The sequence below is a fragment of the Falco biarmicus genome, chromosome 3 (genome assembly GCF_023638135.1).
Source record: "Falco biarmicus isolate bFalBia1 chromosome 3, bFalBia1.pri, whole genome shotgun sequence".
NCBI classification, from domain to species: Eukaryota; Metazoa; Chordata; class Aves; order Falconiformes; family Falconidae; genus Falco; species Falco biarmicus.
In genome coordinates this window covers 27,078,950-27,093,530 of record NC_079290.1, presented here as the reverse complement: position 1 = coordinate 27,093,530, position 14,581 = coordinate 27,078,950, and the positions used below count along the sequence as shown (strand labels likewise).

The window sequence follows — 14,581 nt, the reverse complement described above, 5'->3', positions numbered from 1 at the left end:
TGTGTACTAACATATCACAACAAAGAAAGTTATAAAGAAAAAAGCTTTCAAGTTACCACTGTGTTACAGACTTTTGTTACTGTCTGTCCAGGCAATGCCACTCTGTCTCTCTCTCAGCTTTGTTTTGTGCCTCTCCATCTGTTGATCCAAACTCTCATCCATATTTTCCTTATAACTTCCTTGAGAAGTGCACTCAGTATTTTATTTTTTTTTTACTTGATGTTACAGGTCCTCCTCTTCTACAAACTAGCTGTTATGTTTTCCTCTGGGTTATGGCTTAACTCCAAATGCTTTCATGCACAGGCAGCTGTCAGCTAAAGAGCAGAGCACATTATGGGGACAGCTCCTGTATTTTAAATAGTTGTATTGTTGTCCCAAATCTGATGCCTCACCCCAATTCCCCTTGAATAAGTGGGAAGAAACCCAGTGATCTCTTAACTTTTGAGAGCACTGCACTAATTCCGTATGTAAGTTTTTATTGACAGAATATGTGTTGTAAAAACTTCATAAAGGATCAATAAAACCTTCCTTTTTTGAAAAAGATTCAGACCATTATAGGTAAGGGAAAGAAGTATGGCTATGCCCACTAAAATTTGCTTTAGGGCCATTTGCTGAGCAGTAAAGCTCAAGGAATAGCCTTTGCATATTTTTGAAAATCTGTTTAAAAAGCAAAAATATTTCTTTGTTAGCCTTTATATACTGGTATATATAGTTTATAAATACATAATTTACAAATATAATTTCCTCTGCTTTCCAGAAATATTCCACTGTTTTGTGTCTGTATCTCATGGGGACTTTTTTCGTGAGATGCACTGTACTGAATGGCATAATAAAGGTCTAGGTTCTGTGCAAGAACTTCACTGGAATAGAAACATTCTCTATGTATTTTCAGGCCCAGATGCACTCCAGAGTTTCCAGGTCTGGATGTTTGTCCAGACACCTACCAGTTAGATGTCAAGGCAAAATCTGGATAGGTACTGCTGTCATCACTGTACATCATCATTTGTGTGTGAAGGAAAGGTCCCTTAGCCTGGACCACTGGGAGGTCAGGTCCCCTGAGGCATGTTGTGAATCCTGCAGCAGATAATTTAAATGCAGCCATGCAGAACATGGAGACACAGTCTATGAATTAGTACAAAAAGTATATTAGAAGTAAATTCCATTTTATCAGTAATGCTGATCTACGTCATGTAGCAGCCAAGTGTATATATCTACACATATATAATACATGTACTTGTTGCTGAAGAGAGGGAGCAAAAAGCCTATAGCTGTTCATTACTGTGGGATGGCTGGGCTAAACCAGATTACTGAAAAATATCCTTTAAATGTCTGGGTGTTTAGAAACCAAAGTTAGGCTTCAGGCTGATACCCTTTTCCACTCAGTAATGAATCAAGTATCTTTTTCTCAGAGGAATATAGATTGTGTGTATATATGTGAGAAGAAGAGGGGGAGAGCACTGACTGCAGAACTTAAATTTCCAAAGCAAAAATTGTATATATGATATATGGATGTATGAATTCTTTGATATGCTTTTGCTGGTGATGTGTTTTAAGACAATCAGTAAAAAAGAGCTTGTTATTTAAAAAAAAATTTTGATGAGTCAAGTATATTTATAGGACACCCAACAGGAACGTAGAATTGTAGTTGCTCCTTTTTACCTCTCAAAAACCAAACCCTACCTGTGTGAATTAGCTGCTTTTACCCTCTAGCCTCCCAAAACCTTCCATCTGAAACCTGTCCTTTTCTGTCTTCCCCTTTTTACTCTTCTTTGTCTGCGCTGTTTACCCATCCACTGGCTGACAGTGTCTTTACATCCAAAATGCAAAGCAGACAGATGGGCGCCTCAGGAAAGAACATGACTAAGAGCACCAGCATCAGCGGGGACATGTACACGCTGGAGAAGAACGATGGCAGCCAGTCGGACACAGCAGTGGGCACCGTTGGTGGTGGTAGCAAAAAGAGACGCTCCAGCATTGGTGCAAAGATGGTCGCCATCGTGGGTCTCTCGCGAAAAAGCCGTAGCACGTCACAACTCAGCCAAACTGGTAGGAACTGGATTATTTTTCCCCTCTCAATTTATCATTTAAATGTACATAATATGTGTCTGTTATGGTGTAATCATTTGGATATCCTGTTGACACTGCCTAATCGACAGTATTCTACAGAATGAAGAAAATGGTCAAATTCTTTTTTCTCTAGAAATTTACTAAACTTTTTTTTTTTTTTAGCAAAGATCCTTTTCAGGTTGGACTGAGGCTATAATTTTCTACTTGCTGGAACCTGCTTAATGCACTAACTCCTTGCTTCTCAGGAGCCAACATGAGCTGCTGTACTTCTGTTTGGGGGGAATCCTCACTGCGAGTCTGTGATGGGTCACTGAAATACTGCAAAATTCCTTTGCTTTTGTCACAGATAGCATTTGTGTATTTCAGTATTTTTTTCACATTTGAACACGCAACCTTATTTTAAAATGAAACCATTTTCCCAAACAAAATGATACATTATATTTTATTACTTTAGTACAACTGTTTTATTGCTTTTTAATTCATGTTTTTTCAGCCTACAAATGTATTCACCATCACTATAAATTTTGCTCATTTCGGTTATCTCAATTAAGATTTGATACTGAAATATTCTACCTAGGAAAAATGGAGAAGTTTTCTGCTTTGATGCCTAAAGCATTTAAATTCTTATGCATTTTTTTCTATCCCTCCTATTTCAGGGAAAATCCATATAATGCACTCTGAAAAGCTCTCATTGTCAATTAAGGAAGCTGTATAGGACAAGCGTATTGTACATGGAAAAAGATTACTTGTATTTAAATAACATATATATATTAAGTGTTTAAGCAATTTAAATAGTTATGCACATATATATATTTATTTATATTACAAGGTATATACATAAGATATATTGTACGTTCAGTATTTAAGCAAAACTTTTGTAACGTTGTCATATGGTTCAACTCATGTTTATAGTGTTCAGCTGCATGTGGTCGCGTCTGAAGGTCTCCATTGTGCTAACGACCATTCAGATATTGATAAGATATTTTTCAGTTCTCTGGAAACTTTGCAGTTTATATCGTGAAACCAAAGTGATAAGAGTTTTAATATACAAGTAAATGGCACAAAACAATGATTTGCAATGTCAGAAATTGTGGCAAATTTTGTAAGTAAACTTTTGTAGAAGGGGGATTTAAAGTACCTGGAGGTAAGGAAAGGAAGGATAAGGAAGAGTGGTAACCATGCAGAAGAAGGAGTACAGAAAGAGAGCAGGGATCTTGAGTGTGCATCTCACTGAACATGATATGAGAGAGGAGGGAATGAAGAAGAGGGGAAAGAGCGTATACAGTGAAAGCTCTGAATATCATGCAGACACTAATGACTCCATCAGTAGGCAAATCTTTGCGGCAGTTTCATGTTTTACCAACTCGCTTGTGGGTTACAGAAATGGCAGTGGCAGATACATTTCTGTTTTCTCTGAGTTCAAATGAGTGCATGGCAAAAGATGAAGTCACCTTTATACAGAACTGGGAAATGTCTGGTTGGGCAAGAGAAAAAATTAGCCACTCGCCCACGTGGAAATCTAAATTTTACTTATGATAATACATAGGTATATAGCTGTATTGATGTATTTGAACATCAAGTCAAATACAATGCACTGCATTACTAGTTCTGATCTAATCTGGTTTCATACTGTAAGAGATCCCAAATGAAGGATGTCAGCTCTTTGTATGCTGTTCAAGTATGTCTTAGCACTAGAGAAAAACTGTATTGTGTTGCTTGCCTAGATTTGATTTAAAAACCATGCTGTCTTAGTTATTTGGAACTTTTAATCTGAAGTTTTTCTCTCTGTTGTATCCAATCAGCTGCCCAACAACTGATTAGATGTACAAGTCAGGGACAAATAAATGTAACTCTTTCAAAAGTACTCCAGGTCTCTTGACCCGTTGACTGTGAATAGGGTGTTCTGAAAAACCATTGAATGAGGAGCCGTATTTCAGTGCTGCTAGAGGAACAGCAGAAACCAGGGGAGCCCACACAGCTTTCGCCAGCAGCCCTTCTCCCTCGGCTGCTCCCTGTGAGAGGTCTGTGCTCAGGGCTGGCCTTGTCTGGTCCCAATGGGAGCAGCCAGTGTGTCTCCTGCTGCCTTCTTCTGAAAAGACCCCTCAAGTATCAGCTGGATTTTGTTACATGGGTGGTTTTGTAGACCCGTTACTGCACACCAGCCCCTACTGCCCTGTTTGACAGTGCTGAGGAGCTTTGTCTGGTGGCTACATGTGGCTGCACCTAACGGGACAGGGACACGCACCATTTAAATATGATGGGTCACACAAGCATGCTGGTCATTTGGCCAGCAAGCCTGTGGCCACATCAGCTGCTGGATGAAATATGTGTACAGTGCTGTGTCTCCAGTGGCACAAGGTGATGGTCTGTTGTGTGCATGAGGGGGAGGTCACATCATGAGGAAGTGTCTTGCATGTCTTAAGCATCCATCAGCATGTCTTAAAGAAAATATTGGACACCAAAGTTATACATGAACACTGGAGGTTTAAAACTTGCAGTTAATGTATTTAATGAATTTAAGAATTTCCCTGGTTTATCTCATCATGTTCCTGTTTTCAGATGGTAAGCACCTGCACAAGGAATCACGTATTGGTACAAGGATTGATACAAGGGCTGGGATCAAAACACTAATATGCTGTAGATGCCCTGTAAGTACAGTTTTCTGGAACTGAGAGGCAGGGATACTCAGGTGGCAAGACACTGGTACTGCATAGAATCTGGTCAAAATATTAATGGTTCTTAGGTAGTTTCTGAAGAAATTATGTCGTTCAATGGATCAACTAAGTGTCTGCTTACACACCAGGCTTGAAAAAGCACGCTTGTATCATGCAATAACAATACTACTTCTATAGAAAGTTGTGATCATATTTGTAGTAATTAGGCTTTTATAAACTGTGTGCCCATATGGAAGTCAGTGAAGTAATGCCTGTCAGTATCTCTGATCATTTTTTCAAGTGTTTAGTAAAACATAATTGTATTTCAGTTGGTTTTTCATTCGTATTTTATAACTAAATCTAAACTATGCCAGAAAGTGATTTTGAAAGTAGGTCATCATTACTGCTTTCAAGACTGTGGATCAGACTTACAATAAATACCTTAATGTCCATTTTTACAGTCTTTTCAAATTAATTTTATGTTATTGCTTGTTATTTGACATAGTATTAAGAAATTGACACTCAAAATACACACAACAATGTATTTTTTATTCTGGTCTGTAATTCTTTGCTTGTATTCATGTAGGAACAGTTGTTTGGGCTTTTATGGATAAAGAATATGTTGATTTTTTGTTATAGGTGGGATTAAAAGGAATAACAGTAATAACAATAATAATAACAATAATAATAACAATAATAATAAATAATAATAAATAATAATAATAATAATAATGCTTATCACCTAACAACAGTATTTGGATTTTATTCAATAGCTATGGCTAGTGTATATTCTCCAGAATACATATAGTGTTTATTCTTTCCAGAGAGAGAACTGAATACATCTGAAATATGACAAAAACCTGAATGATCAGTGCTCTTTTCTCCTCAGACATATACAGTCTTAAATGCCTGGACAGTTGCTAATCCAGTAACTCTGCTGACCAAGCCCATCAAGGATAATTTATAAGAGTAAAATAATAATTCAAAAAGCTGAAAAGATCAGACCTCATAACATAGGCACTAGGAACTGATCTTTTCAGATTATCATACCAAGACAATCCAAGTGTGTTTTCATATCCATTACATGAAAAGATCTTAAGTGCTACCCTGTGGATCACTATTGTCATGGGAAAAGAAAGAGCAGAAATAAATGCCAGTATTAAGACTATGGAAATACAGAAAACATGAATAAAAATAGATAAGACATATTCTCTGGTTTCCGTTTGGGCTTAAAGGAGAGTTGTAATTTATTTTTTAAAAGTTCATACACCTTTTCTAACAATGTGTATCATTGCTGTGGTATTTCCTATTATTTGATCTAATGAAAATGCTGAGTGTGAGAATATACAGGCTCAGTATTTTGTCAACCGATTTATTTCAAAGCAATTTAAAAAAAAAAAAAAAGAGCCTGGAAATTACTGCAGCTTCTTTAACCTTGGAATGAAGTTAATGTTGCATGACACAAAAGTAATTTTACTTAAGATAAGACTTTAGTAAAAGACAAGACACTATAGAGTGGCGAGGTAAATTAGAATTTATTTTAGTTCTGGTTCCTGTACCTTTTCAGGGCTACATAAAAAAAACAACCCAAAACTAAACGAATACTCCCTACACTTGAGTCAAGCTATTGTTCCTAGAAGCTAGTATTAGGCAGGTTACAAAGAGTTTATGTTGTAACCTTCAGGTCTTGATTCCATGGGCATTCCTCTTAGTGGAAAAGCTGGCTTTCTTTACAGAAGAAAAAATAATACAAAATGCAAATCCCAAGCAGCATCTTAACAGTGTTTGCTTAGCTATTCATATCTGGAATGTATTCCTTTTCCTGCTGGACAGCCCTGAGGGAAATGATGATCAGGCTTCCATGAAGCTGCAGACCTGTAACTCTCAGTTATATTTCATTAACAACTGAATCTTTTCCCTCTTCTGATTACACAGCCTGAGATCTCCCTTTCGATGCACTATCATTACACTTCCTTACATGCACTCTCTGTGGCAGGTGCATACTGGGTGTCATGACTTCCCTTATTTAGTTGACATTTCACCTTTAGCTGGGAGAATGTTTTGTCTTTTCATTAGTTAGCCAAGACCTATTGTGTTTGTAGGCTGATTGTATCCAAAAGCCCAAGGAGTTTAGTTTCTGCTTTCAAGAATATTTTTAGAATATGGACCACACCATGGATCATACATACTAAAACATTTCCTGTGTGTATGTACATTCAGTTACATGTATAGAGTCCAGTGCACTCTCAGAGACTGTCCCATGATGACTTCGGGTGCATGATCAGAATAGATGGCATCTATTAAAATAGATGACAAAACACATGTAACATCATGACTTGGGAGTGACCAGTGTAGTAATGCCTGCAGAGAGTTGTAACCATGTGTTTGAACAGAAATAAAATGCCCTTGTGTGGCTCTGTAGAGCATTACTCTGAGGTGCAGTGCTCTGGAGGGTCCTGTACATGTAAATCTAGCAGATGATGCTGGAGGTCAGCTTCCTGAAGGATGCTGGAGAAACTTCCTGACCTGCAGTTTGTCTGTGGCAACATGTAAGCTAATTACTCTTTCTAATAGGGGAATTCTCCCACGATAAAATTGTATGAAAGTACTGGAAAACTATTGGAAAGCTATGCAAGGTCAACCAAGACACAGACAGGTACTACAACCTATTAAAATCTCATTAGAACCAAAAGGCTTTGTTTTTTTAAGGACCAAGACAAACATTGTCCCTTCTTTAACAGGAAGAGAAACCGCAGCAAGGTGCCATACGTGGCATGAAGTTATAGGGCTTTAAAAGGAGTGGTTTGGGACAGTGTGTCATGGTGTTCTGAGCTCTCTTAGCATCCTTTGTAATTTTGGTGGGGTTAAACTATGGCACTATGTTCTTGAAGTTGTATTTCTCTGTAGCAAAAAGCACAAAATCAGTTGATTCAGTGCAAATAAAATGAGGATTGCCCTTGAGAGACTTGAATAACATTCATCAAAAAGAGGCAATTCCATTTTAACAAATTCTGGAGAGGTCCAAAGGGTAACATCAATGAAAAAAGGTTAAAAATTTTGGAATGTATATGTTTTATAGCTATATCTTTTCTTAGAAGAAATGTAGGAGAAATAGGTCTCTCAGAGCAAAAAAGCTTGAGGGGAAGTTTATTTCCTCTGTGCCTTAAAAGCAAAATTTTGGATTCTGTGTGGTTTTTAGGGTCTAAAGTACTGTTTTCATAAGTAGATTTGTCTCAGTTATGTCTGTCATGAACCAACCGTGTGGGCTGTGAAGAAATTTCCTCAGTTACTGGAATAATTGAAGGGAATCTGTTGGGAACATTGGTCTTGGTCATGTATGGAATTTCTCAATTCAGAGTTCAGATTTATATAAAAAAAAAAAACTTCTACCACACATATAGTACATGTGTTTCCTATTGAAAAGACGATGATTAATCACTTCCAACAGTGGTAACTAAAGGAGAAACTACATTGATTGCCTCTCATTGTCTCAAATGAGATAGAATGTGGTAAGCAAACAACTTTCTGAACTAAAAGTGTGTTTTCATACTATATATTGATACTTTCTATCTCTAGAATTAATTTATGTGGCCAAAACAGCAATTGAAATTATCATTCACTACTTTTAATCTGGCCATGCATTTTATTAGTTTTTTTAATCCCAGAATTCAGGTAACTTAAAGTAAGCCATTTCTTTGGGGTTTTATTTCCTCCCCTATTCCAGAGACAGATTGCTAATGTTAGTAAATTGCTTTAATGTGTAGTATTATACTTGTATCAGTATTCTTGATGTGTAATCTGATTTAGTTTCAAAATAAACCCATATTACATTGATAGAAATATAGGATTAGCAGTTGGCAAGAGATTAAGGCCAATTTGTCCTGCTGATTAGTTGAGAATTGTGACCTGAATCCTTTACCAAAGAGAAAGAACCGTTATAATAAATACATTACCAAAAACATTAATCAGCTTTTACTAAAGCTCTGGAGAGTATGCTAATAAATAAATAGACTCTCATTGCAAACTAAAAAGGCCGACTACACAGGCTTTTAAATATATTTTACAAAAGTGATGGATTTTTGGTTTTAAATCGTTCTCTTCCACGTGTAGGAAGATAGGAAGAGACTAGGAAAGAAGATAAGGCAGTACAAAATTTATGCAACTCCCCTCAACAGATTTTCTGTAGAGGAGGTAGGTATATATTTGAGTCCTTGTATTTTCATAAAGCTTCTGCGAGAGATGGATGCAGTGAAAAGAAATAGATAGTTAGGTGTCAGAACTGGACTCCAGGCAGTGCTAGCTGTGAGCTTACAGAAGTCCTCTGGAAGACACCTCACACACAAAGTGTGGGAGACACCTTTTGCCATATATAAGCAGAAATTCCAGGCAGATGAGAAGGAAGTCCTGTGATGAGACTAGGAAGTAAGAATAAAAGTCTTAGTTTGGGAAAAAAATGTGCAGATCATGTATGCCAGCTGAGTGGTACTGCCCTACTCACAATTTACTCACTGAACTTCTTCTCTGTAACATGTAGTTACCAACTCAGAGAGATGTACACCTGTGAGATTTCCAGCTGACTGTAGTAGAAGTAAAACTAAATCCCCTGGTTGTAGGCATTTATATTTATTTATATTTAAAACCTCTACTTAAATTTCCAAAAAGGATTTTCTGTGTTGCCAACTCTCCCTTTAAAAAGGAACTTACATTTCCACTTGATCTCATTAATAAGAGGGAAAAAGGAGAAAGCTATAAGTGAGATCAGAATGTTTAGCTTGACCTTTCACAAGATTTTTTCTTTCCATAATTAGAGGTAAAAATAGAGAGAAATGTAGGGTGATCTTTCTCAGTAAGAATACTGCTAAGCTATCTTTTCTTATTCAGAAGAACTCTCGTAAGATCCCTGCTTAAGAAAAAAAAATCTGGTAAAAAAACTTTAAAGCTATTTTATTTCTGTTGTTCTTTGTGTTGTTACATAAGGAAAACCCACTACAGTCCTTCCTGATTTAATTCAATCTGGAGAACATTTCTATTTTAGGCTATGTAAGAGCCATTCAACAGAACAACTTAGGCTTTTCTTAAGAAAGTTTCCATTTGAAACCTTCTTTTGGGATGTTATAATCCCTTAGTTAACATGTGATATAATGGATGTTAATTTCTTGTTGGATATTCTGTGAAAGAGGGCTCTGACTTCATCCTGCTGAAACTTGAGTGTGAAAAAAAGAACTTTATAGAGCAATTTCATACTTTCACCCTGGAAATTGTTCAGTTTTCAGTTCACCTGAAATGCCTGGAATATTTACCTGTAGTTACAGTTCTGTGTTTCTATGTAGTTTATACTTTAGGTAAGAAAATTCAGTTTTGCGTTTTTCCAGTTGAAATAATTTTTGTAGTATTGTCAATTTTTTACATCGCCACCCCAGTGACTACTGTTTGTATTGTTCCAGAAGGATAATATTTATCTACACACTCCTCTATGAACTACCTTCATTAAATAATAAAGTTCTGTGAAAGGAGACTTCCTTGGTTCTCCAAATGCCAGCAGGAAGAGGGCTGTTGTACTTTGCTCTTGGACAGTTATCAGAAGCATGGTTTCAACACCAAAAAAAAAAAAAAAAAAGATATAGCATTTATATTTAAAGATATAGCATTTATATTTACAGATTCATGAGGCTGCATAGTTTTTTAATTTAACATTTCATAATAATACAGGATTTCCTTCCTTGTACTTTAATGAAATGCAATATTAAAGGTTCTTTAGCAAGTCAGATCTCAATATTGAATTAATGTCTTTACCCATGCAATCTATCAGCAATACTATTAATACCCTTTTGCTAAATCAATTTTTTTTCTAAACATAGAAGGTAATTTATAAAATAATTACGTGAAAGTAAAAAATCATGAAAACAGCCCCAGAAGTAAAGATGGCGTTAGAGGCATGCTTTGCAGACGGATTCAAAGTGGCTCTTTGGCCTCAACTGATACGCAACTTCTGCGTGTGTTGCAGTATTTAAAAAGTTCCATTTTACTGCACTCTCATATTGCCCATTTCAGCTGGCTGCTGTAAATCTGCATTATAAATGAGTAATCTATGCTCTCTATAGGATCAAATGGGGAGGTAAACGTTACAGTGCTTTTGCTTTTAAACACTGCACAAGATATGCAGCTCAGGGGAAATCACAGAGATGCTGAGAATACAGTTGTGTGGGCTCTTCATGCTTATGGACTTTTTGTGCTGATGTCCCCCATAATGATGGGGGACGTGCCAGCTAGGCACCTCCTGGCCACTGAAGCTGGCTTTGTTTTCCATGGAAGAAGTGTGATGACACTATCGCTCAAAACTTACGTGTGCCACTAACAGAAAACTGTTACAGGAGAAATTATATTAGAGTAATTTAAGATTAGCTAAGTGTACTGGTGAAGATTCACAGAAAATATACAAGCAACCATTGGATCAGGGAGCTGAACCCTTTACTCACAAATTACCCTGACCATTAGCCTACAGCCACAGCACTCTTAACAATGCTTTATTTGGCCTGTTGGTGTCTTCCTATTTTTCTTTTTCTGGGTGCTGGCAAAAACTTTGGTTTGCAAAATAGTGCATGGCAGGTATGTGTCAGATGGTGTGTGCCAAGTGCCCTCCAAGAAAGTGGGAAATATTTAAATTCTTTCCCACAGCAGAGCAGCTCTGAACCCAGATGACCCTCTTGGTTGCAATATAAGAGAGAGATTCAGTTTCTGCCACTCTAGAGATGTAATAAAAGAAAGCAGTGGCCAAAACTACATTTCTTGAGCAGAGTCCCACAGCTGCGGTTTGTAAAGTTTACCGGAGCTGTCACTGAGGCAGAACGTGCCGGACTTGTGTTTTCTGAATGCTGGTGTAGGATGGGTACTTGCCATATCCATGTTGGTGAGTCTTCATCTCAGCATGCATGGAATCAAAACTAGAGGGAATATTAGGATTAAAAAGCTGATTTGGGACACCACCGGGGCTATAAGCAGGATTTTTCAGTTTTATTTCTTTGAAACAAGGTGTCGAATTCCTGTTAATTTTAGGCACTTGTATTCATTTTCAAACCATTTTTTTAATTCATATCTGACCTTTGCAGTCTGTATAGAGAAGTGAGACAAACATGGGGGAGAATAAGAGAACAGGAAAGGGAAGTTACCTGAGACCAGCAGAAGTCAATAGAGAGACAGAATCTAAGCCTAAAACTTGTGAAGTCCCTACTCCATGCTTTAGCAACACAACAAAAAAGAATTTGTGACAGTATTTTTTTTTTGTCCTTCTGGGTGTATATTGTGCTTCTTAATTATGCTGTTGGGCAACTCCAGGTTAATATTTTTTATTATTATTTTTTCAATTAATGAAGTAAAGCACATGCTTATATTAGTGATTACCAAATGCTTTGGCAATGAATAGTGAGGGTTTTGAAGAAATCACAAGTGTGTCTAAATTCATTGGAAACAAGGATCTAGTTGAAGGAGTGCACTGGCGAGCCATATATATTTTTGCTGCAGTTTTTGGTATTTTAGTGGTTTACAGCTGAGGAATTCCTCTAAGATTTTTCTTAAGTGTCAGTACAGGTTTTGTTATTGCATTTTGATTACTGCTTGAACAAAGTGATAGGGGTTTTTTTCTAATATTCTTAGGCATATGTGAGTTCAGGTAACTCTCTCTTCCCAATCAGGGAATATATTAAACAAAAAATTGTAATTAAGAACATGTCACAGAACAAGAAAACATGCAAGTTGTTCTCAAACCATTCAAACATGGAGCATGTTTAGGAAAAGGTGAATGAATCCTTAAAAAAGCCAAACATTTATTTTTCCTCTTCATCAGCTAATAATTTTTGTATGGTTCTCTGTGTATCAGCATAAGTTGGATAGATCCTTTGGGAGAAAGCAATCAAAACTTTGTCTCCTTAACACTGGGAGGAGTTTCTCCTACGCTTGTGAGCACTTGTGTGAATGACATTGCATTTTTTTACTGTCATGATCTTTTCTTTATAATATGAAAATTTAAACTATATATGTTATCTTACATGAATTAAAACTCTGCTCCAAAAGTTACGTTCAGATTTTATCCAGTTTTGTAACAATAGTATTCTAATATTCAGGTTTTGCCATTTTCTACGTAAAATTTGGTGCCAGTAAAAATTATTTTTAGCTCAGTCTGTGAAATCACATTGAGACTTAATTGAAAATATTCAGAGTAATAAGTAGTCTTCTTGTTACTATTTGCTGCACTAGGACTTGACAAGAAGAAATTTGTACTGTGAAGGAAATATTAGTTCTCCATGATTAACTAAATTAATTAAGTTACCAACATTATTGAGGGGGTTTTTATAAGGTGGATATCTTAAGTATTTTTTAAGATGTAAAATTAATGCAATATTTTGTGTGAAACTTACATTGTTAAGGCAGTGCTATATTTAAGTAATATATTAAGTGGAAAAGATAATATAGTAACACCTTACAAAATAAAACTGATTTTTATAGAAACTCTGTATTGCAGATTTTCTAAAATCTGTAATTTACATGTTCTAGCAAGGCCATATTCTACTTATGTTTTAATACAGTGCAAAAATGAAAATCTATGTACATCAGAAAAATTGTTTACAGATCTGTTTTAATTTAAAAACTGAATTAATTTACTCATTGATTTATGAATTTTATTAGTAACAAGTACTTTATTTTGCAATAAGCATTCATTTAAAACATTATGACCTGATTAAATGTTAACATTTGATATTTTTGACACCAGTTCTTAATATTTTTTTTTTTTTAATATTTTCAGTCATTTCAGGAGTATGCAAGGTTGGGTAGCATTTTTGAAACTTTAAACTCAGAGACTGGAATCATTATCTTAGGAAAATTCATGCATCCTGAAAGGGGCTTCAAAACTAAAATAGAACCACTATAGAATTTGAAGGTCTAGTTAGAAGCACTGCCTATATTTCACAAAAATGTGCTCTTTGTTGAATAGGTCAAAGAACCTCTTCTCCCTGCTGCCAGCTATATTTCCTTGTTATGTCACTCTTTCTGTTAGATGTGTCCTCTTTGTTTCACAAGTAGTACTGAGCTCCCTGCTGGTCTTGGCCATACCTGCAGAGCAGGCACTTCAGTTAGTTCCTCAGTGGAGTTTGTAAGCAACTGAAAAGTTGTTTCAGCTCATAATCTCTCTATACCATCAGTTGCATTACTTGACTAAAAACTGAGCTCCCATCCGGAGGATGCAAAGTTGTTGAATATGAGTATGTGTAACTTGGAGGGGAAAAAAAGGTTTAGACAGACTTTTTATTATTTCCCTGTTTAAAAAACATTCTGATTTTATTTTTGAGGTTGAATACTATTTATGAATGTTGGAAATTAGCTGAGTACATGTGTTTGCTATTAAGCATATGAGTAGTTCCACTGAAGTCAGTGGTACATTTGAGGGATACCGACCCTCATAAAAAGAGGGAAGACACGTGAATCCACTTTTCACACAAAAGCAACCTTGTTTTCTGCTTCAGCTCTTTTTCTTTGCTAGGACCACTAAAGGATGAGAACTAGAGAAACCTGTCAGCTGTCTCAGTGCTGCTGTTACCACACTTTGTGGTTTAACTTCTCCATCTTATCAACAGCGAAAGTCATACCTTCATCAGTAAAGGGCAGAAATGCCAGAAAGCATAGAAAATCACTTTCATTTAAATAGGTGAAATACATAAAAGTCTGGAGAGAGCTGTTCACTTGCTGTTCCATCAGCTAGCTGATGGCTAAGACTGTGCTGCCATAGCAGTTACCTGTACAAGCACCACTTCTCAGCTAGTGCGCTAGCTAAGAGACTGCTCACGTTCTGCTCATGCACTGACAGAAGC

General features: G+C 36.4%; 1 protein-coding gene across 50 annotated transcripts in view; it reads left to right on the top strand.

Moving 5' to 3' along the window:
- The window catches only part of RIMS2 (regulating synaptic membrane exocytosis 2), a 484,966-nt gene that overhangs the window by 426,628 nt on the left and 43,757 nt on the right, over positions 1 to 14,581 (top strand). For 48 of the 50 annotated variants that reach the window (XM_056332919.1, XM_056332910.1, XM_056332929.1 and 45 more), the window contains one exon: positions 1,805 to 2,046. In XM_056332919.1, the coding sequence (XP_056188894.1) occupies positions 1,805 to 2,046 (242 nt within the window). The remainder of the gene's footprint in view (positions 1 to 1,804; positions 2,047 to 14,581) is intronic. The other 2 variants (XM_056332892.1, XM_056332891.1) reach the window with 2 other exon arrangements.